At 40.2% G+C, this 22,173-nt stretch overlaps 1 protein-coding gene across 1 annotated transcript in view; it reads right to left on the bottom strand.

Moving 5' to 3' along the window:
* Positions 1-5,470: 5,470 nt before the first annotated feature.
* The window catches only part of AGBL1 (AGBL carboxypeptidase 1), a 209,082-nt gene continuing 192,379 nt past the window's right edge, over positions 5,471-22,173 (bottom strand). The window contains exon 22 of the mRNA XM_032994199.2: positions 5,471-5,767. Within this exon, the coding sequence (XP_032850090.2) occupies positions 5,471-5,767 (297 nt within the window). The remainder of the gene's footprint in view (positions 5,768-22,173) is intronic.

Below are 22,173 nucleotides of genomic sequence, written 5' to 3'. Positions count from 1 at the left end.
TAATTGTGTATTGGGGTATTTTGCAGGTGAAACACTGTTGCATTCAAACCCTTCATTTGAAATTTGTTCCAGTTTGTATTATCAAAACAAATATAATGGCAAGGAATGACACCTGCATCACCTGTATGTATAGGAAGACCCAAAATACAAAGCTAGGGAACCATTTCCCATCACTGCACACAAATATAATGCTACATTTCTGATATTCAAAGATGCATTAAAGATGCCCCAAAAGAAGCAAGCATAGTTTGATCCATCTGTATTATTTTGTTGTTTGAATTTTCATCTTTTTTGTCTGCTTCATCTCCCCAAATTCACTTTAGTTTGATCTGAATCACATTTTGGCCACATAACTTAAAAGATGAGTGGAAATGCTTTCACAGCCATAATCAGAGGAAGGTACATTATAGTGAAAAGATAGGAAATCCAACAGTTCAATACAATCCAGGATCATGACGGTGCTTCAATGTGATATAGAAGAAGAGCAAGCGCAGTTCCAAACGATCTGCAAATCCTTCCTGTCAATTCTTGGATTTGCCATCGATACGCTGACCAATCTAACTCTGCTCAGTGTATGGAAGATGAACAGATTACATCTGGACAAAGGACCAGGGATGTGATTAAGCTTTCTGCTTTTGATTAATAGCAGAGCTAGACATATTTACCATCTGGGGTAGAGAAAGATTCGGCTCTGCTCAAGAAAGGTAAGAAACACAGGAGATTAATAATATCTGAATCAGCAGAAGATGCGTAACGACTTCGCAAAAGCCTGTCTCAACATGTAAGATCTGTCTCGTGAACAAATGGCTACAATTGCTGCAGTGTATGCAAAAAATTTTCTAGTGCAACCTAGAGGGCAGAGAAAAAGAAAATGAAGGAATGTGCCATCAGCTCAAACCATGAGGAAGAAGGGGAGGATACCTATAGTGAGGGTTGCACTTGCTTTCCCTCTTTCTCAAACCTGCTTTAAGTGAACAGTCATTTCCCATCCTCTTTCTGGTCATGACAAATGTGAAGCTATCTGGACAGCGTTTACTTAAAACCTAATTGCTTTTACAGCAAATGAGGCATGAAACATATTATCAAAAAACAAGATGTCCGAAGTACAAGCTGGCATTTCATTTTCCCAGCGGAGAGTTTCTGAATGCCAGAATTGACTACAAGGCACAGCAGGAGGCTGGAAATGCGGAATTAGTGATTCTTCCTGGGGCACGGCAGTACCATGCTTGTGAGACCAAGTTTGAGACGGCAGAACAAAGTGCCTGTATAAACAACTGATGCATTGTTTTGTTTTTGAAGGTGGCTGCAAAGTCCAGAAAATTCTCCACATTTTTGGCCTTTCACCTTGGCAGAGTAGTCCATAAAACCAACACTATTCAACACTGGTGGAAAAAGAGCTATCTGATGCAGAAAAAAACACCTAAATACCACTTGTGAAAAGAAAAGCCACAAACAATGAAGTCCCCAGTGTCCCAGGAGCAGAGGTTGCTAATTAAGAGATTGGCTAATACCTGGAACAATTTAATCCCTCCTCCTCACCATCACACACTGTAGCTCTAATGTATCTTATGTGTGTATTGCATTTTATATTTTATACACCTTTTGGCATGTTTGTGAGACAGCTGCCATATTGACATGTGGACAACCAGTGACACAGTGCTGTTAGGCCAACTTTCTTACGTCCAAGGATTTCCTGGTTTTAAGGGAAATACACTACTGTCCTACTAGAAGTTCAGCCCCACTGATCTAAGTTCAACCCGCCCTTACTTATTCTCAGATGCAGCCACTTTGCTATTCTGCCTCTGCTGCAAACCTATTCCAATGGTTATGCCACTCATGCTTGTAAATGTCTCTGTTTACAGTTTAGGGGAAAAATAGGCTACAGACAGGAAGAAATCTTTGCCTCTGTACCAAACCGTATTCAGTTAGGTCTGCTGAAGGTTCCTTCCACCTCTCTCTGACTCATTGGAGACAGTACACTGAGCACAATGGACCTGATCTGATGTGAGAAATCTCCCATTCACACAGGATGCCTCTATTAGACCAGTCACTTCCCCGACAGCTATTACCTTGCTCCAATTTGCTAACCACTGATTCTGATAGAGCTATATAAAGTGCACAGCAAATAGTTTATTCCAGGGAAGCAGGCAGGGTCCAGCCTGCTCCTTCATCCCTTTCACAGCAGTGATGAAAGAATAAGTCTGCAAAATACCTAGAGCAGAAATAGCCTGAAGAGGAAAATTAAAAGACACATACAGTTATAAACCTTGACAGGTGAAAACGTTTGCTGTCAGAGAAAGATGCTGAGATGCCAAGTCAATGCCACAGGCACCAGACACTGGGGCAAAGAGAGACAAATGCAGGACATGAACTGCAGGGATTTCACAACAGAAGAGACCTGTGGCTCCACAGCCTTTGATCTATGTACCTTTGCAATGAGACATTTCATCTGGGAGTCACCTATATCCAGTGTTGGATTAACTTCTTGTTCTGTGGCTTCACCTGTCACGCAGGGTACTACAGAGATAGGCACTCAGAAACACGTACTTAGAAAACACATTAGACCGAGATAGACTTATTTAATATGAGCACTGCAATTCATCACACTGCTTGCAGCTTAATTTCAACTTGATTTCTGCAAAACAAAACCTTAACAACTAAATAAAGCTTGCACTTTCATCAAGTTTGGACTATACTAATTATTTTCTTTTGATACTGGTGAATACTGCTCTGATAAGAATCGCTCATATTTGTACCTTTTTCTAGACATGTCAGCAGGACAGTCTGGAACACATTTTCCTTTGCCAAAAAACATTAGCTACAGTCAGAGTCATTGCTTCCCACTTAAATCCCTGTCACACTTATCATTTCCCAGGACCAGGACAGCAAAGGCTTCTGGAATAGAGATAGCCTGCAAACTGTTTAAAGCCACTGCTGTTCACAATGTAAAGTATACAAGAAAAAAATTGCACAAGGTAACCTCCCAGATTTTTCTTGTGTTGCACCTGAAGGATCCCCAAGTGTGACACTACTTTGGCAAAGGTAAACAAAAATTTGGGTATTTTCATTCACATCTACTCACGCTTTCAGAAGCAGTATAGAAGACATTTAACGATGCTGTGCATTTTTGTGGTAACAACAGAAGAAAACAGAGCTAGTTTTAAACTACAAATATTTAATTCTCCTTAAGCCCATAAAGATGGGTCTAGTCTAGGAAGAAGCAGAGTATCATTTCCATTAATGTAATGATGTACCACCAGTAAGTTGCAAGGCTCTGATTATCTTCTTGTGCTACCTAAAAGAGCTAGATTAGACTTCATCTTTACATAGTAATATTAGACTGAGTGGTACCCCTCAGCTTCCTCCAGAGAAATGTTTTGAAGGAGAAACATTTTTTTTCCAAGGTTGGTTTGTTAAGAGCAAGGTGTAGAAATAGTTGTCCTCCTGCCCATATCAATGTGCCTCTGTATTCTTCATTCCAGTAGTACTGGTTCCAGTAGAGTTCTTATTCCCACTAAAATCAAATCATGAAATTCTCTTGGCTAGACTCAAATAAACCCAGGAGTGAATTATTAATTTTCTGAATTGGAATCAACATACTGCACAATGATTTTACATTAATTATTTATTTTTTAAAAAATAATATGCTAGCAAACCCTTCGGTCCCTGCATCTCCCTTCCCCCAACAAGCTCCTGAAATAAGACATATCGAGGTAGGATTAAACATTTCAGTTGTTTACCTGGTCTGCAAACGGTAACACATTGCACCTAAGCCCCTAAAATTCCACAGATCTGTAATTATACCCAGTGGACTGAAAATGAACAACTGCCACATTGCCTTTTAGCTGTGATATTACATCCCCGGATGCCATGGAGGTACTCACTCATGCTGGGCAGATTTGAAGGGGTAGAAGGCTTTGCTTTCTGCTGCCACAGGAACATTTGGAACATTATGGCAGTTTTACAAAGTAAGAGAATTTTATTTTTTTTGTTAACTTCTTTAAAAATATTTGTAATTAGAGAAATTCTTATTATTATTTTGGCACTGATCAACTGCCACGTACAATATTAGGAAAATTGAATGAATTCCCATTAATATAAAACCAACTAAAGGAAAAAATAACAGAAAACTACAAAGATCAGGGGAAATGCTCACTGAGTTACTGTGACCTTTCTTTCAGTGTCTTTTTTTCAGTGTCTGAGGCTATTTGGGGTACGAAGTTTTTCTTCCAATAAGAGAAGTTATTTTCATGCAAAGGCCCTTCTAGCTTCAGTTCAAAAGTGAGAGTTTGATTTATATCTCAAAACCATCCACTTTGCCAGGCTTCAGTAGTTTTCTCTAATGATATACCAATGATTTGTTGGATGGCTGTCCACAACATGAATGGTGTTTAGCATACAGCTTAATTGCTTCATTTATATATTCACATGTACAAGAGAACACAGCTAAGCCAAAGGAACGTCTTCACGTTTTAGTCCTCTTTTTTCATTGTCCCTCATAAACATTAAAAACTGAGAACAAGCTTGTAAGAATGGTTTTCGGCATGAGGAACAGGTGGTGGTAATGTCGGTTATGTATTCCTGCAGGGGGAAGACTGGAAGCCTGCTATAAATTATGGGAGCATTTCTGCAACTGAAAACCTTGCTTTTCATTGATGAAGCTGAGAGAGCTCTTTGATGACAAAGCCATTGGGGACCTTCAAATCATATCACATCACTAAGTTTTCTTTCTCCATTTGTCTTGGAAAAACGTTATTGCAAGCATATGTGCTTGCACATAGCACTAACAAGTGATGGTGTCCTAGAAAGAATATATATATATATATTTCTGCTTCATCACAGATTCAAGCAGAAGGGTCCCATACTCTGACACTTATCCAGGTTAAATTCCCCATATATTTATAATGGGTCAACCTCACTTAAATACATCCTATTGAACGTATGAAGCAAATAAATTAATTTTGGAATTTGGAAAAACAACTCCTAAATAATAAGTGTGATCATGACTTCTTCCTATGCATCAAGAAGTCACAAATCTATGCTCTAAATGTCTGCAGGACTCAACTCAGGAAAAGAGAAATTTCTGGGAGTATCCTTGCAGAATCACAGGCCTACATTTTCTAAATCATGCTGCCAAAGTCCTTTCCTAATCTGCAATATTTGTTCCCTGCCCTGCAAATCTTGAAGAATATCTTCCTTGGAAGAGATCCTCTCCTCCATGGAGGATCTGAGGTGGACAAAACACCACCTGCCAATTCACTGAGCAGAAAAATATTTCCTGCTCATACATTTTTATGTGGCAGCACCATCATTATGTTTCAGTAATCAGTTTTGATAGGAAAATGGAAATTCACTGGAAAATAGAAATCAGGTTCTTTTCTTTTACCTTTTTTTATCCACACAGATAGCTGCAGGGCATGGAACCACTGTTTTAGCAGTTTCTTTGGAAGTCAATTGTATCTATTTCCAATTACTCAAAATACACTCCAATTCCCAAGATGGAAATCTCAATCATAAGGAAGGTCTGTTTCTGCAGATTTAAACCTAAAACATATCTCCACCAACCTGTCCAGCAGGAGAACTCTCTGAATACTACTATCACTGACCTTTGTGCCCGGTCTGTTATCTCCTCCTCCAGATCTAGCAGGAGTGCTGCCTGAGCCATCACCTTCTTGCTGCAGGGCAGAGATTTGAGGTGCAAAATGAGCAAACCAAGGCAAAACTTGCTTCCCATTTCCTCCAGTTCTTGAGTTCCCAGCTGCAGGCCCTGATGGAGAGAGGGAGAAAATTTCAGTTGTGTGTATTTCACAAGTAGATGGAAAGGGTCAGGCTTCCTTCACAGAAGGACAACTCTTAGCATTTCTTCTTCCATTCTGAATTAGGGGTTCATTAAAGTTTGCTACATGTGGACATTTCTCCTACAAAATAATATATAAATTAAATGACAGCACTTGGTCTACAGAAGCTATTTTAAAATAGCCTCTATTTTAAAAATGGGGAAACAGAGGCAAATACTTTAACTGCCTCAACTACATTTGCAGAAGTAGTCATTGTAAGAATTAGACTCAGATCCCAGGAGGATCTGACTGTAAAACCACTTTTGCAAATCATTAAGACTCATTTTTGTTTTCTTTCTGTAGGCAGGTCATCTCCATTTTTCCTAGTGGGGAAAAAAAAAAAAAATAGGTACTCTGATTGTAAACACCAGGCAGTGCCAAAGATAAAAAAGGCAACTGTGGGGAGGGAAGATGAGGAGGGAAGAGGGGAAAAGATCTTTAACAAGCTACGAATTGTTTTTTAAGAAAAGCAATTGCAAAGAAACTGCAAAATAACACACACGTCTAAGTAATTTCTCTGTCTATTAAAAGCTGATGTCTCTCTAGCAGAGACAGAGAAGCACAAACAGGGTTTGGATTATCAACATCATCTTTCAAGGGATGGCTCCTCCAAGCTGTGGAACCTCACTTGGAAGAATTCTGATTATGGATAGCCTGTGTTTTTTCCACTAATTAAAAAAAATAAAGATCTAACAAAGAAACACACCCAGGGCCTGCATAGGAGTAAGTCAATGTGATAGATGGCAGTTTGATGCAAGCGATGAGAGGGCAGGAGACAAACAAAGCTCATACATACCAAAAAGAAACAAAGAAATTGCAAAATCCCTCATCTTTGGCACTTAGTGACCACATCACGTGTACTCCTTAGTGCTAACACATCAGGGGTTGAATCAATCACTGAACAATTGCTCCCTCTGCCAATATCAGCCCTATGCGCTTTTGCAGCACAAACCATCACTGCAGCCAACCTCCTCATGAGCTCCAGCTCCATTTTCAAGACTGTTTCCTCAGCAGCTCTCAGAAGTCCACGCTCACAGTCCTGGTGCTAGCCTTATGCATGTTGTGAGCTTCATGCCAGCATGGCCTGCACTTGACTCTCTATTAGGTATTTGTTAGTGGACATCATATGGGTAATGAAGCTGTACATGTTCTGGTAATCCATGACAGGAGGCTGAGCTCTGATCTCATGCTGATATTTTTTTTTTTTTCCTGTATAAAGTTGTTCCATTTGAAAAGTACTTTGGGATCCTTGAGTCTGAGCAGCTCTGTAGAGCTGAAAGATTATTTATGAGACAAAACACACGCAAGTGGATGGAAAAAGAGATTTCTCACATAAACTCCTGCAGCTCTCCTGTAGAGATTTTTTTTGTGCATTTTTGTTAGAGGACACAAGCTACTTGGACAGGGTGAAAACCACCACTTCATCTCTAGTGAGTCTAGTAGATATGAATATCATATGGCATTACAAAACCCTATCTGATAACAAATACATTTCCTACATTAAAGACGACATAATTCTGTTTCCTTCCTGAGATTCCATGAGTGAAGCATGAATCTATAATTATGATGATGAACATGAGCAACACAAAATAATACAGAGCTCAAACATATACAGAATAGCCAGACAACTCGATAAGCAAAGGACCTGCCTAGGAGAGCACACAGACAATCTGAGAAAACATATCCTCAGTGCTAGTCACAGTCTAAGTTCTCTGGAAATTTGACTTCTGCTCTCAAAACTGTCTCTTTAATTATTCTTATCACAGTGGACAAATCTCTGACACTGTTTCTTCTCTCCGTGCTATTCACCTCCACTGCAAGCTTTGCCAAGCAAGATCCAGATACAATGAACTATAGTAATAATTAATAATAGTAAGAAAACAGAGGGAGAGGCTTATGGGAACCAAGGGTCATTAATGCAAAACAAGGAGAGTGCTTAGCAGTTCTGCATAGATTCCTAAATGTTTTACTATTTTACCTAAGATATTTTAGTGTGGCAGAGTTACAATCGGCAGGCAGAAGTGACATTTCTGAACAAAAATATGTCATTTCTACAGCAAAAGAGTTATCTTCTCAGGGGCAAAAAATACAAAGAACATCTCACAGGTTTCCCTGGGGTGCATCTCAGGGTCTTGCTTCCAAGATCAAGGCAACATACTAAATACCTATCAATCCAGGAGATGCGAATAGTGAGTGTGCTAAAACTCAGCCTGTGGCTTTATGATTCCCTGGAGCTTTATTCAGGATATGAAGAGGCCTTAAGAAACTATGAGCAGAGAAATAATAAAAATAAAACTATAATATACCTCAGAACCCTCAGACAGTAATTGCTCATGCACTGAAGTTAGCTGCTGTATGATGGAACCGTATTGCTTTGATACCAGACAGCTCAAGAGTAACAGCTGGAAACCTCAGCTAGAGGATTACTTGTTAACATACTTTATTCACTTCAAACACAGGCAGACTTTTATTTTTTAACTGGGATAATTCTCTCCTCCTCCTTCCTCCCTCCTCAGCTCTCAGCAGACGGTGGAGCTGGAGGTGCATAGCATAACTACCATTAAATTGAAGCTGTTGACAGAACTGACATATCAAACTAATGTTGTTGATGACATCTGCCAGCAATGCCAGGAGCTGGTGTAGTGGTTAATAATCAGTCCCACTTGCATTGCTGAAAGGGAAACCTTGTCTCCAGGCAATTCCCTTGTAGCTGTGCAGCACACACAGTTGTAAAAATTTTGAGACTGTGCTTACAACTCAAGAGTTGTGAAAATATTTCACAAGAAATGAAAGAAAGAAGGATAGAACAGTAAAAGTGGTGCACCTTGGTTTGGTTAAGAAGCTGGTAGGAAGCACAACTCCACGGCAGCAAAGCTGTCTTGCTTTTACACGTAGCAACAGTATATGGTCTGTTTGTCCCAGCTGTACAGGAGGAAGCTGCTCTGCCTGTCAGCACCTCCCCTGAAGTGTCCTGCCAGTCTGGATTCTCAGTGACCCCATCTTTCTCTCTAGCACAATGCTTTACAGCTCGGTTCTCCTTTGGGCATGTTCATGTGAACAATGGAGCATAGTGCAGTCTTCCAATATAGCAGAATCTAAGCAAATTCTGAAACAGGAAACTGTATTGCTGCACGAGAAAGTTACAGACAAGTTCATCAGTCCTAATTAGTCCAGCCTTAGAAACATGCTAACAAAATTATCCTGCTTTGATGATCAGCTCACATCTCTGCACAGTTTCTGCTCTCTGCTACATGAAGGTACCAGTCTGGACCAGCATCAACTTGATGCATCACACTCCACTGTGCAATACAAATTGGTCCCATGGGCCCCATCTTTTGCAGACATCATGTTAAAGGATTACAGGTTAATTGTTTCCTGGCTATTATAGAGAATAATGGAGTTAAACAACTTTTCCTAATATTTTTTCACATTTTCATACTGCAACAGACAATATGGGACGAGGTGACACTTAATAGGAGTCCAAGTTTTGGAAACGTTTATTTTTCATGGGAAGAAACAAATTCCAGAGGTAGGTGACATGGCCAATCAGATGAAAAAATCAGACACTTAGTCTATTGACTCTTAATCTAGATAAACCAATTAATTTCTTGCCTTTTCTGCCAAAACTGTTGCTAGCATAACTGCTGGGATAGCAGGATGCTCCCCTACATCCCCTAATTGGCACTATCTCTGTAATAGGAAACTGGGGAGCTGGAAAAAAAAGCTATTCCTTGACTTATTGTTAGGGCAGGATGTTGTCAATACACATTTTCCTAAACAAAATTGATCAAATCATGCTAGAAAAACAGTTCATTCATACTCAGCACCGATGCATCAAATAAATACCCACAACTAAATGTTTCCAATATCTCTCAACTTGCCCTCAAAATACTTTGCAAGCTAAATGACAGTGCAATGGAAAAACTGTTATTCATTACTCATATGCTTTAAATACTCCCACAGCCAAAGGCAGCAATAGTTTCATAAGACAGATATTGTTGAAGAAGGTGGAAGGACTCCAGAAGTTAAATTAGAAATTTATCCACAAGGGTAACTAGAGCTTACAGTAAAATTAGAGTTGGAAGATACTAATAAACACAAGTAGACAGGAAATTTCAGAGGGAAAAATTTTTTCCTAAAAGGGAACTTTGGCATGCAGCACAGCCACTTCAGTGGCCTCTCCCACTTTTGGTCACTGCTCAATAGTTGGGGCAACAGCTTTTACCTGCAAACTTGCTTCCAGTCAATACAGACACACTTACAGAATATTCTCTGCATCTCAATAGCTTTACACATGCACAATGGTTATGCCCTAAGGCTGGATATAAATAAATTGACAGTCTGGTTTCTCACTAATTCCACCAGTGAGCTCTCCCTCAGAATACTAATAGAAACCATTTGAGGGCTCTAGATGGTAAACCAGGGAGCTGAATGAAACATTTGGTGCCTGGCGTCTGCAGCTTTCAGCTTGGGCCAGCCCTGAAAATTACTGTCCTTTCGACCCCTGTGAATTAAAGGATGCAGGCACATGCTGGGGAACTGGCTATTTAGACAACTAGGACAGCAGGGAATAAGCCAAGTTTTCTCATGTCCCACAGATCCCTAAGCAGTAGGTATGGCATGCAAAAGAGATGAAGTGGAGGGGATGGGAGTGTGGACCAGAAGATTTCAAGATGATTAAGCAAGTGGAAGAGGCTGAAGATACAAGAAAAATATAGGCTAACAGGAATTTCTAGATAGAATTATGAGAAGGGCTGGAGTTAGAGACAGAAGATAAAAAGATGGGAGAGATAAAAGGATGAGAAAGAAGGAGGGGTTGTTGAGGTCATAGGACGCTTATACAGAGAAATGATAACAAGAAGAAAGCTAATGGAAACTTCTACCCCTTTCTTATCCTTGGAGAGATGCGCCTCTCTCTGAATGTCTGTCCTCATTACCTCTGGTACTTTGGCCACCTGGCAAGGAAACAAGGCCTAGCTTGTTTTGAATCCTTTCACAAAACTTTTGCTGAACTCAGCTGGTGTTTTGGCTGAGCACACTTCTCAGTACAGAAGCAAAGATGAGGTTATTGCTTTAATCATTCAAATAGAATCTTTCCCTGGTTAAAGATATGTATGTTACAGGGAACACTTTTCAAGGACTGGAGTGAAAGGGATCCCTCTGATCTGCTGGAGAAAGTGTCCTGAACAACCTGTTCATAGCAGGACTGGGGCTTTAGCAAACAAAAACCTGTGGCCAAGTTCTAAAGCAAAACAATTATTTAGATTACGAATTCTCCAAGTTTACAGTGGGGAAGGGTTTCCTCCTTCTTTCCATTGTGCTGACTATCCATTTGTCTGACACTCCCATCTCCATACCTTTCCCTCACAGTATTCCCACAGTTGTCTTCCTGTCCTTCTCCTCCATCTTTCTCTCCCTCCCTTTTTCTCCTTCTCTGCTCCTCCCTCAGAATCTGTTCTCCCTTCCTTAATCAGCTGCCATGAATAACTCCATCCTTAGTATATGGCAAGCTCATCATGTGTTGGAAAAGCCAAAGAAATGTTACTAATATTGCATTTATCAACCTCATCTAGCTACTTTGCTTGGCCCCTCCATCCCATACACTGCTACCTCATGTTTTGTGTCAAAAGATTGCAAACTATCCAGGATGGGGAAAAGGGTGGATTTAACTTCCCACATCCCCAAAGACTGCACACATACGGAGAGGTACTAGTTGGATAAGGAATGCTTCCACATCCATTGGATGTTGTTCTACCTGTTCTGCATTACTGTACAAGACTGAAGGCAGTACAGGGTACCAGAAAGTCCAGCTTTGTCAGACTGCTTCTTGAATTGTATAGGGACAGACTATACTTTATGTGGGCCATAATTGTGAAGGGTGGTCATGTCAGGAACAAATGATGAACAAAAAGAGAAGGAGAAATGAGGATATTTTTCACCTACACAGATAAACCATATAGGAAGATGTTAATTTTGCAGAGTTCTTGCTTTCCAATATAGTTGAGTAGTACATTGGTTTTCTGTCTCATTCATTACCATGTGACATGATAGGAACCTATTTTTAGGTTCTGGATGGACCTGGACTATCATCAACATATTATCCCTCTCTTTACAGACACTGAGCAATCTTTCACCTTGTCTCACAGTGTCTTTGCAAACAGAACTGAAGAAGCCAAGTGAATGATATGCCAGGCCAGAAATGAGCTCTTTGGAGGAATCTGCATTGTTTCACAGTGATGGGGTCAGGAGCGTCTCAAGTTCTGATGTAAGGACTGTGGAAAATTCTGGGGAGAAGAAGTCTGCCTGCACTATCCAATGAAGAAGAGTGTCTTGGAAGTGACATTTCAGAGGGCCAGCTTTTGATAGTAGAGCTAACAAAAAACAGGAGTAATGCTATTTTTTTTTTCTAATTAAAAAAACCCAAACCAACCAAACAAAAAAAAAAAAAAAACAACAAAAAATCATCCACAAAAAACCCCAACACACTAATTCCTGAAGCAAAATTAATGCTGCTCCAGGATACTTAATCCTCCTACTTGGCAGACAGGGAACAGAACTAGGAAACCATTCACAGTCACGTAGGGATTCTGAGGTAGTGTGAGGAAAGCAAGTGATTACCTTACATTCGTAACAATCAAGTGCTTAATTCAAGAAAGCACCTTTCTTCCCCATGCTCCCAGTATTTGCAACAGGTTAACTGGTATCATGTCATCTGATGGTGCCTTGAAAATTCATCAGCAGTCTATCCATGACTTTCTCTCACATACATACTTTTTCCTTTTATCTGATAACTGTGGAACCTGAAACAAGTCACAGACGGGTAATAGCCTGAGGTATCTGGAGATTAAAAGTGAGGTGGGGCTCTAAGTATGTCTCAGAATCTGTGTCAAATGAATTAGCTCTTAAAAGCAGTCTGGGAAAGCAAGAAGCTGAAATTTTACAAGTCCTAAATTGACAGCCTAATCCCTCGATCACATTTCTTCCCTCTCTACTTCCACTTAAAAGTTTGCCTGTATAAATAACTTCACTGTACAGAAAAGCAACCAGACTTGTGGCCCACCCAAGCCTTATTTTCAGTTATGAATTTATCTGTTTTGGCCATATTTCATCATGGGTGTGAAATAATTTTCTAATCCTGGCTGGTGATTACCATATGCCTTGGAACAAAAGGATTTATGATATTTATAATTTTATTCTGGCTAATGTAAACGCAGATGCTATTCATAAAGTGTCTATACCAGCTTTAAAAATTCTTAATAAGGTATTTGTCTTCATAATTCCATCCACTATGGGGATCCCCAGGTTAATTATGTGTTACATAAAGAATCAATTGTTGCATCTTAATTTTGTTAAATGGCCACATATGTTTGTATTATATTACACAATTTATTGGTTTTTTTCTATGTGGCTTTAAAGTAAAGTATTTAAACTAACAACACTAGGAACTTCCAAATTAGGTTTTATTGTAAAATTCACTGTCGTATAAATTGCAATGGAGGAAACCTTACAGACTTTCCCTCTTACCCCAATAAAATATATGCTATTCTTCCAATCACAGTGGTGTTGAAAATATATATTGCCCAAAGTGACAGAGCAAGGCTAGTGTGATTTTATTCCTCATCCAAAATGAGAGCCCAGGATCATGGTACCTCTCACTTTAGCACCAACACAGGTACTGATGCGCTAGAGCTTTACTTAGAGCTTAGTGAGAAGCCAATGCAGCATGACCCAGACATCGCCCCTGTTGCTCCAGCCTTGTAACACTCTGCCTTACGTTATCTCTGGCACTCTGCTCCCCCCACACGAGTGCATTATGGACACTAGCAAACCACAGTAAAACTGTGTCTTGGCCTGGCAGCAACGTTACATAGAGGAGAATCCAAGGGGGTGGAGGGCCTGCTTCCTGCTACGCTGCTGCCAAGCATCCACACCACTGCAAACCCTCTCCCCAACACAGTGCTCAGTGTTACTTCTGCACACTGCTGCGCTCTCTGCACTGTAACGCTTTATTCCTTTCCTTATAACTCAATAGCTCTTGTATCCCTAATGCTTCCCCCGTATTGAAGCTGCCTTCCAGGCCACTAAACACTTGCATCTGCTCCCTCTAGTTCCACTTTATCACTGTTTTGTCTTTTGCAAAAGAAATGACCCATAACAAACACAGTAGTCCGCAGGAGGTATCGCCATTCACAAATGTAGGGATATTATTACATTTTCCAAGTCTACCTCTGTCTTCACACATGCAGGCATCTTATTCACTTTTTTCTTTATTGCTGCTGCTGCACATGGCACAGACATCTTTATCAAACTGTCTTTATAATAGCTACTTATGTTTTCCTGAATGGTTAGAGCTAATTCAGAGAACAGCTATGTGTCTGGATGCTTTAAACTATTCCTTCAAACATGCTTTACTCTGCCACTGCCTGTGTTTCATCTTCCACTCTAGTACCCACAACCTTTCAGTCCTATTTCCTACTGTATAATTTGTATCAGTTACAAACAACAAATCTTATTCTCTTACTGTTTTCCTTTCCTTCCAATCATTACAAATATAAATATTGACCGGCACCAATTCACAGAGTGGTAGCTGGATCCAAGTTACTACCAATTTCTTTCCATCCCAGGGACACCTTATGTATCTTACTTATTTTGTCCAGCCTTTTAACTAGATTTTGACTACACAAACAGTCCTTTTGTATCTCACTCCATAACTCCCAAATTTTTTGATGCTTTTTTTTTTTTTTTTTTTTTTTTTTTTTTCAGGAAGCTCTCTTTTTATCAGCTCTGGCTCATCTAGGATGTCCAGCAATCCAAACTGCATGAAAATTAGTCTTGGTTCACCCTTGAAAGCCATGGTTGAAACTTCATATACCATTTCTCCATCATCCTCCAATTCTCATACCTCCTTCAAAAAATATTCACCGTATTATCAAGGCACTATTAACACTCTCAGTCATTGTGTTTCCTCATCCCTGTGTTACTCTAGTGCTTGTGGCTCTGTTATTGGTTGTTCTCTCATCCCATGGAGTAAGTTTTTAAACAAGATGAATCATAATTAGCACCTTTCAGGTAGACTATCTAGTCAGCTGGCCATTTTTAATTATTTCTTTTTAGTAGTTCAAATCCTCTGCTCCTCAGTTTCCTTATAACTCTGACAGAAACAAAACCTGGGCTTCATCTGATTCTCTGAGTTATAATCTTAGACAAATATAATAAACAGAGCAGACAACATGTAAGCATTGTCTTCCTGTATAAACCAGCCAGCATGGTCCCACAGCATCCCGCTCTGTTCTTGTCCTGGCTGCCTACCAGCTCTGCCAATGTACTTGTGGCTCCAAGGCAGCACAAATAGCTCCAGAATTCATCCAAATCTCAGCCTACACAATCTCTTATTATTCCAGTCCTGAGAGTCCCATATTTTCTTCCAGAGACTTTTGATCATGCCTTGAAGCATACTTCTTTTTTCCAGATCTAACCCTGCTTGCCACAAAATCATTAATTTCCTCCAAGATCTTCTGCCAATGGCCTCAGAGCACAGCAGCTTCCACCTGGTGGTGGTTTTCCTGCCCAGAACACATCACATGCCAGCTTCTATGGTGGAATAATTATGCGCATGTGTTCAGAAGAGATTATCCCAAGACTCTCTGTGTTTTGGCCTCCTTAAAAGTTTATTTTAAATAGGTCCTCACACAGAGATCCACAGGTGAGAGGTAAGGACACAGGGTGATCTACAGCTCTGCACCTTCCTCTCGCATTTCAATTTTCATTACCCAAACCTTTCATGCACTCTATGTCCATCCCCTTATGCTGATACAACTCAAGAGCTACCTGAGACTTTTTCCCCTAAATTATAAATTACTTCCCCCAGGCTAATTTCTTTTCTTCCTTTTCTTCCTATCACAAATTCTCTTTGGTTATCTTCAGCAGGCACCATCAAAGCTGCCTCCCCACCTATCACTCCCCTACAACCTCAGGATCAGTGACAGGAAGCAACTATGGTTCTACAATTTATTTTATTAACACTTCTGAAACAACAAAAGAGTCATTGATTTTCCAAGCCAAAGGTACATGGGAAAGCACAAAAAACATCTATGACCAGCTCGGGTCAGAGAGGAAAGAGACACTGTATAGGAGAGGGCTTTCCCCAGCCTGGCATCTGCTCCCTTTGAAGCTGAAGGATGGGATTACAAGCAAGGAGCTCGTTGGCTGTTTTCTTATAGGTGTCAGCATAATCATTATGACACAGAAACCTTCTTGCTGTTCATCACATTTAACAGAAAAATGGACAACAACAGTGAAAATGTGACTTTTTTTTTTTTTCTCTTTCTTTTGAGTACTCTATACTAGCCACCTAGAGAATGGCTGATAACACTGAGGGTAATTCAGGCAAAAGTACTGCAGGACCCTCTTTGATGTCTGCTCTGATTTAATGCAGGTTCATATAATGAACATGTAATACAATAATATCATATAAAGAGTTAAAGAATACATGAGAAAGCTGGGTCAAAGGGAGATTTTACCAGATGACCCAAGGGCAAGTCACTCATCTTTCCATTAAGAGGCTGGGTTAGGAGGGACATCCTCCAGTGAGTCCAGTCAGAAATCAAACATCAGGAAAGTTTTTTCAGGTGAAACAGCTGCCATGAACTGCTAACCAGGGTTTACATGTCTGCAGAGTCCAAAGGCTCATTTTATCACCAGCCCACATGTCCAGTGGTACAAAGTAAGCTGACAGCCACTAAATTGGCTGATGGATATTTTTACATTAATTTTGGCTGGAAAAGTTATTATTAAAAGGAAAACCAAAAATGGAGATCAAAACTGAAGCTCCTACTTTATTACAGGAGAGATGAAACTGTGGTGCTTGTCCATGAGGAATCAACCAGCAGCATGCAGATGATTTTAGACATTTGGACGTATTTACCAAGAAGAAGTATCAGTTAGACTTGGAAGTTGGATGCAGACTTTTTCAAACCACCTATAAGCCTTTTCCCCTATATAATCCCACCAGCACAGGCTCAAGTTTAACATCCCCACTTAATGTGCTTTAGGAGAGAAAGAGAAAAAGAAATCAGGTCTTTGAAGACTGTAAGGAACAGACTGAAGAAAGGGAGACAAGATCAGAGAGACAGAGCTAGGGTGAGGGGGAGGCAGCTATCTCTAGCAAGTGGGATAACTGATGTGACTCACACAAAAGCATCTTAAATTTCCCCTGGTTCTGCTGTGGATACTTCCACACTGGCTTTTTCAGAGATGAAGACAAGCAGGAAACAAATACATAGCAGCTGATAAACGCTTCACCTCCTAGAGAGGTGAGAAGCATACAGGTCTTGTAAAAATTAACTACAAGTCTCTGAGTCTCTGAAAAACTACTGACCATTCACAGCAAAGCATGCAAACCTTTGTCAGCAGAGAAGATGCTGACTCCAGATTACAGGCTTTCAGGATTTCTAATTTTGCAGCTGTACCACCTGAGAAAATTTGCATAAGAACAAGCTGCCTTTTTCTTAGTAGTCCTTTTCAACCTGCTTTTATGATTCCTACTGAAAATGATAATCCTCTGTTTGTGATATTGCAATCATTTCTACTACAATCAAGAGTTCCATCCAAAAGAAGGATTACTGCTTCAGTTTAGGGAAGTGTACAGAGTTTCAGAGGAACAAAGCAGCTAGTTTCCAAGCAAATGACCTTGGTAATAGAGAACAAAATAAGACAAAGATATAAAAACAACATCACATATGATCAGATCTGCCACTTCCAAGAGGCATCTGGTGCCCTTTAAGTTCATAAAAACTGACGTTTCCTGTAGATGTTTCTACAACGGAGTTGGGAAAAGTGGCAAGAGACATTTCTCTTTGCTGTGCCACTCCAACATTCAATCAGATTTTTCCTTTGACAAGATAGCAGTGTTTTAAAACTAAACATCAGACATGCATATATAGAAAATGCACTGCAATGCATAACTCCATTCTTTTAGCAGTGTCCTGTGAGAAGGAACATTCCTGCACATGCTGCTGAATGTCTAACAACTGGTTTAAACCTGTGACTATTGCAGCTGCTCTGAAATCCAAAGAACAAAGAGTTTAAAAAAAAAGCCTTTGGGTTTTTTCCTTTTTTTTTTTTTTTTTTTTTGCAAGAACATAATTTAGCATGACTCTCCACAGAAAAATTTGCATGGGATTACCCCCAATGAACTGCATTATGGTAATACACTTCAACTTCTGATGCATATTAGACTGACAGCATTAAAAATTTGTCAAAGGATGATGTAAGACAGGACAGTAAACATTCTACATTTGTGTGATTTGCCAAAAATTCCATCTAAAATTGTCCTGGAAAGAGAACAAGGGTATTGTTCACTCAGAACAGCTTTAGGGAATGTTCCCAACTCAAGCAGAAAACAATACCTGACCGAAACACAGATGTAATCATGAAGGAATGGAAAGTACAACAAACCGGAACTAAGAACTGAATAGAAGATAAGGGGATATTTTCTTAATTTCTTTGATTTCCCACTGGATAGCAACCTGGAGGGAATATTCCCTCTTGCTTATCCAAGGATGGTTTGGTTTACTGCTCTTCACCACATGCATTTGCTCACTCCACCTTCTGCTCCTCTCCAAGCCCTGCTTCATCTTCTGATGCTGGTAGTGATCCCTAATAGATCATGGACACTCTGTGTTTAAAAGCAGCTGTCCCAAAACACTGAGCCCCAGGGCTATATCAGCCACAGAATCCAAACTGCTGGCATCTCCTTCCTGCAGTCACAGATAGCTACTCAACCTTTCATCAGGCTTCACCAAGGGAACAAAGACTCCCTAACATTTTCTAGCATTGGTCTTGTACTTTCCCATAGAAAATAGCCACAGGAAAATAGTATCAAATTTAACTCTCCTCTTCAGTCAATTCCACCCACAGTTTTCCTAGTGATTCAAGTAATTGGATATCACTCCTCAAATCCCTAATTGAGGGATAAGTCTGTTTTGGTGTCCAGTGAAGAGTCATTTAACTGGCCAGGGGACTTTTCTGCAAAGCTCTCAGACAAGCAAGGGCAAAGGATGACAGGGCGGTAACTAAGGCATAGGGCTGGTTGAGGGGAGGAGATACAGTAAGAAGCAATATTTTCACCTAGGTCTTTTCATTAGTTGTCTCAAAGGTAAGTCAAAGAAAATAGAGCAAAACAAGGGACGAGGCCAAATTATATTTGCTGAAGAGGAGTTATAGAGATTAGTGTATTAATTAATCAAGACAATGATGTCAGCAAGGGCTTGACCTTTATTCCTGCCCTAGTAATAGTTTTCTCCCTGGTGACTTTCAACTTGCATGCTAAAGTCGTTTAGATACATTCCTCAATTAATCGCAGGATACCCTCTGGGAGGTAAGAAAACAGTACTGCAAGCAGGGATGCTGAATCAGAGGAGGAGTAACCTAGTCAAAGGCACCTTGTCAAGGGCATTGGCAGAGGTAGGGAGATAGCACAATTCTCTTCACCTCTCACACTTCACTTCTCACAGATAGAAAAAAAAATTGTTTGAGGTTATTAATCTGGAATTATGCCATAGTTTTTTCCTAAATTAAAAATCAGAGACTAACAAGAAATAAAGATTAAGTTTCAAAAAACCCCCACCCCGAAATCAAATAAAAGAGTCTATTTTAAAAAGAACTTGTATCTTTTTTGTAATGAAACAGCAAAACGTGAATCTCAGACAAAATGACAGATAGATGCTGAGAGCCGGACAGCAGTAGACCTTTAGTTACCCCCTGCTTCTCCCCTTCCTCCTGAGACTAAGCCCTCAGGAGGATTAGCTCCCTCAGGCAGATTAGCTGCCCATCTCCATACTCTGGGGAGCCTGGATTCCTTTACTTAATGTCTGTTGTACAGCAGGTTCACTCTCAGCTTCTTGATTACCAGCCTGAGGATAGACAGGTCCAAGAAGCCTCTGAGGGCCACTGTCACTGTAACAAAGAACCTCCAATCTCTGTAAGTGCAGCTAGATGGCAGAATACAAGGTGGATAGGGAGATGCTGCTAGTCCCACTCAGCAGAGACAGGGGTGTAATCTGGACAGGCTCAGGAAGATGACACAGCCACAGGCTTTTGGACAACAGGAAGACTAAAAAGCTGCATGAGTTCAAGAGAGAGTGGTGATGCTCAAGGATAGCAGCAGATGAGCACAACATTGGAATATGCCTGCTTCTATCAGAATAGATGTTATTACAGCAACTGAGAACCTGAATCTGTTTTTGCCTCTGAAGCAAAAGCAACAAATGTATCTGCCCATCAATCTTACCCACAGGCCTCATCAATCTGGACTCTGACAGACGGACTGATTTGCTGGCTTCACCTCGGACCTGCCTTGTCACTACGGACTTACCAGGCTATTTCTAGACTGATCCCAGTCACCATCACTGAACCTGATTCTGATTCACTGGCTTGTGTTCCTGACTTGACCTTGGACCCGCATCATCACCATGGACTTGTCTGATGACCTGGCTTCTTGGTTGAACCTGCCTATCCTTCACAGGCCTGGCCTGCTCACCTTTCTCAGCAGCAGTGGACAGAGCCTTGGCTGACAAGGAGAGATATCTGGTATTAATTCCATTTCTCCCATTGCTGTCACTGACCTTAATTATTTTCTCAGTACAGGCACTCCAAACTGTCCATCTCAGCCCCAACTGACCAATAGTGCAGAAGTTGTAGCTTGGACAGGAGAAATTAGTCCCTCAACCTGCCTATCTATCACTAGCTGAGCTGAACCTACCTGTCCCTTCCACTTCAGCTCTATAGTCCTTCACATTTCATCCCAATGTTGGGGAAATCTCAGACAAAAAGAGGCATGATGTTGATGGAGGCTGCACTGGCACACAGTCAGCTTTCTCTCACACTCCTCAATATAGAGGTTACAACATCCTAAACCACAGCTAGATTAAGACCAACTTCACTGCATTACATTACACTCGTCTGACACCTTCCTGTCCATAAGTAGCTAACACATATCACCTATAAACTATCATATTAGAATTTGGTCAAAAAGATTTCCAGTAAAAATAAACCTTTCAACTTTAGGTGACAAATTAATTTTTGTTAGAGCCAACAGGGTTACCTCATGTTAGAATCCAGCTACCAAAATAGATTTCTTCTCCTCTTCCCTAGCTATTGTTGGCAAACATTAGTTCTAGTGAGAGAAGATATTTCTGGACTTTTATTGGCAAGTCTTATGTTCAGAGACTAAAGGAATTGGCTGACAGTGAAAAAAAAGTTAGACATGATTTTCAAGAAAAGCCAGTTTCTGCCAAGCTCTTATGCACATTTCTCTGGAAAAACAAAACAAAAGAAACCCAAACAAAACAAAACAAAACAAACAATAGACCCCCAAAGACTTCATTAACTGCTGCTACTAGAGGTTACATCTGTGAGGATCAATGAGAGAAAAAGGCACATATGGAAAGTTCTCTGTCTCAGACTGACAATCAACTGCATGGTCACTGTTACAGATGCTCTTTTATACTCGTTTCATTTGTGACTTTTCTTTTGCAGAGGAAAATCCCCTGCTTCTTAGTACAAAATGACTTCTAAAAATGATTAAGGTGAAGTTCTTAACAGATTTTTGTACACCGTATTATCTCCTTCTTGGGCTGATGTGCACTCTTCAGACATGCTCATACCTCTGTGCATACACACAGATACACATGATCACAGATGCACAAGGACACATTCCTAAGGCACAGCTATCATAACAAACAGCACCCATTTATAAGTACACAAAATATGTTCATCAGACACACCAGTGCACATTTGTGCACGTGAAGGTCTGAAAGAACATGTTTTGGACTAGTTCCCACACTCACATACATGTACCTGCTTTCAATCGTAGTCTTCCACCAACACACTTCCAAGTTTGCACTCACAAATACTCACTGCACATAGACACCTTATCAGTACAAACACTCATGTAATGTGTGATTCAGGAAAATGTAGGCAGGTAGCTGAATGGAAACACACAGATATTCATTTCTGTTTCTCTTGTAAATTGTGCACATGGTCTTCATGTGTTTACTAACACCATGCTAATAATTTCTAGTAATTAGTGGTATAATAGGAAAATGCAAGAATGCAGATCTTGGTCCTTTATAAGTGAATTAATTACAACCAACAATATCTGTCACCCCCATTACATGCAGAGGGATAGCACTGAATTAATTTTCTATTTCCCAGGCACTTGCTTCAGTGTAACCGGGACTCATCCATCAATGAGCTAAGAAATAACATAATAAAAACAGCTAAATGGAAACATAAAAATTAAGCCGTTTTACACAGAGGCAAGTTGAGCACTACT

Source organism: Tyto alba, unplaced genomic scaffold, assembly GCF_018691265.1.
Source record: "Tyto alba isolate M040663 unplaced genomic scaffold, T.alba_DEE_v4.0 Super-Scaffold_41, whole genome shotgun sequence".
Classification (NCBI taxonomy): Eukaryota; Metazoa; Chordata; class Aves; order Strigiformes; family Tytonidae; genus Tyto; species Tyto alba.
Note: the sequence above shows the minus strand (reverse complement) of the source record. Positions and strands in the feature narration are given on the sequence as shown.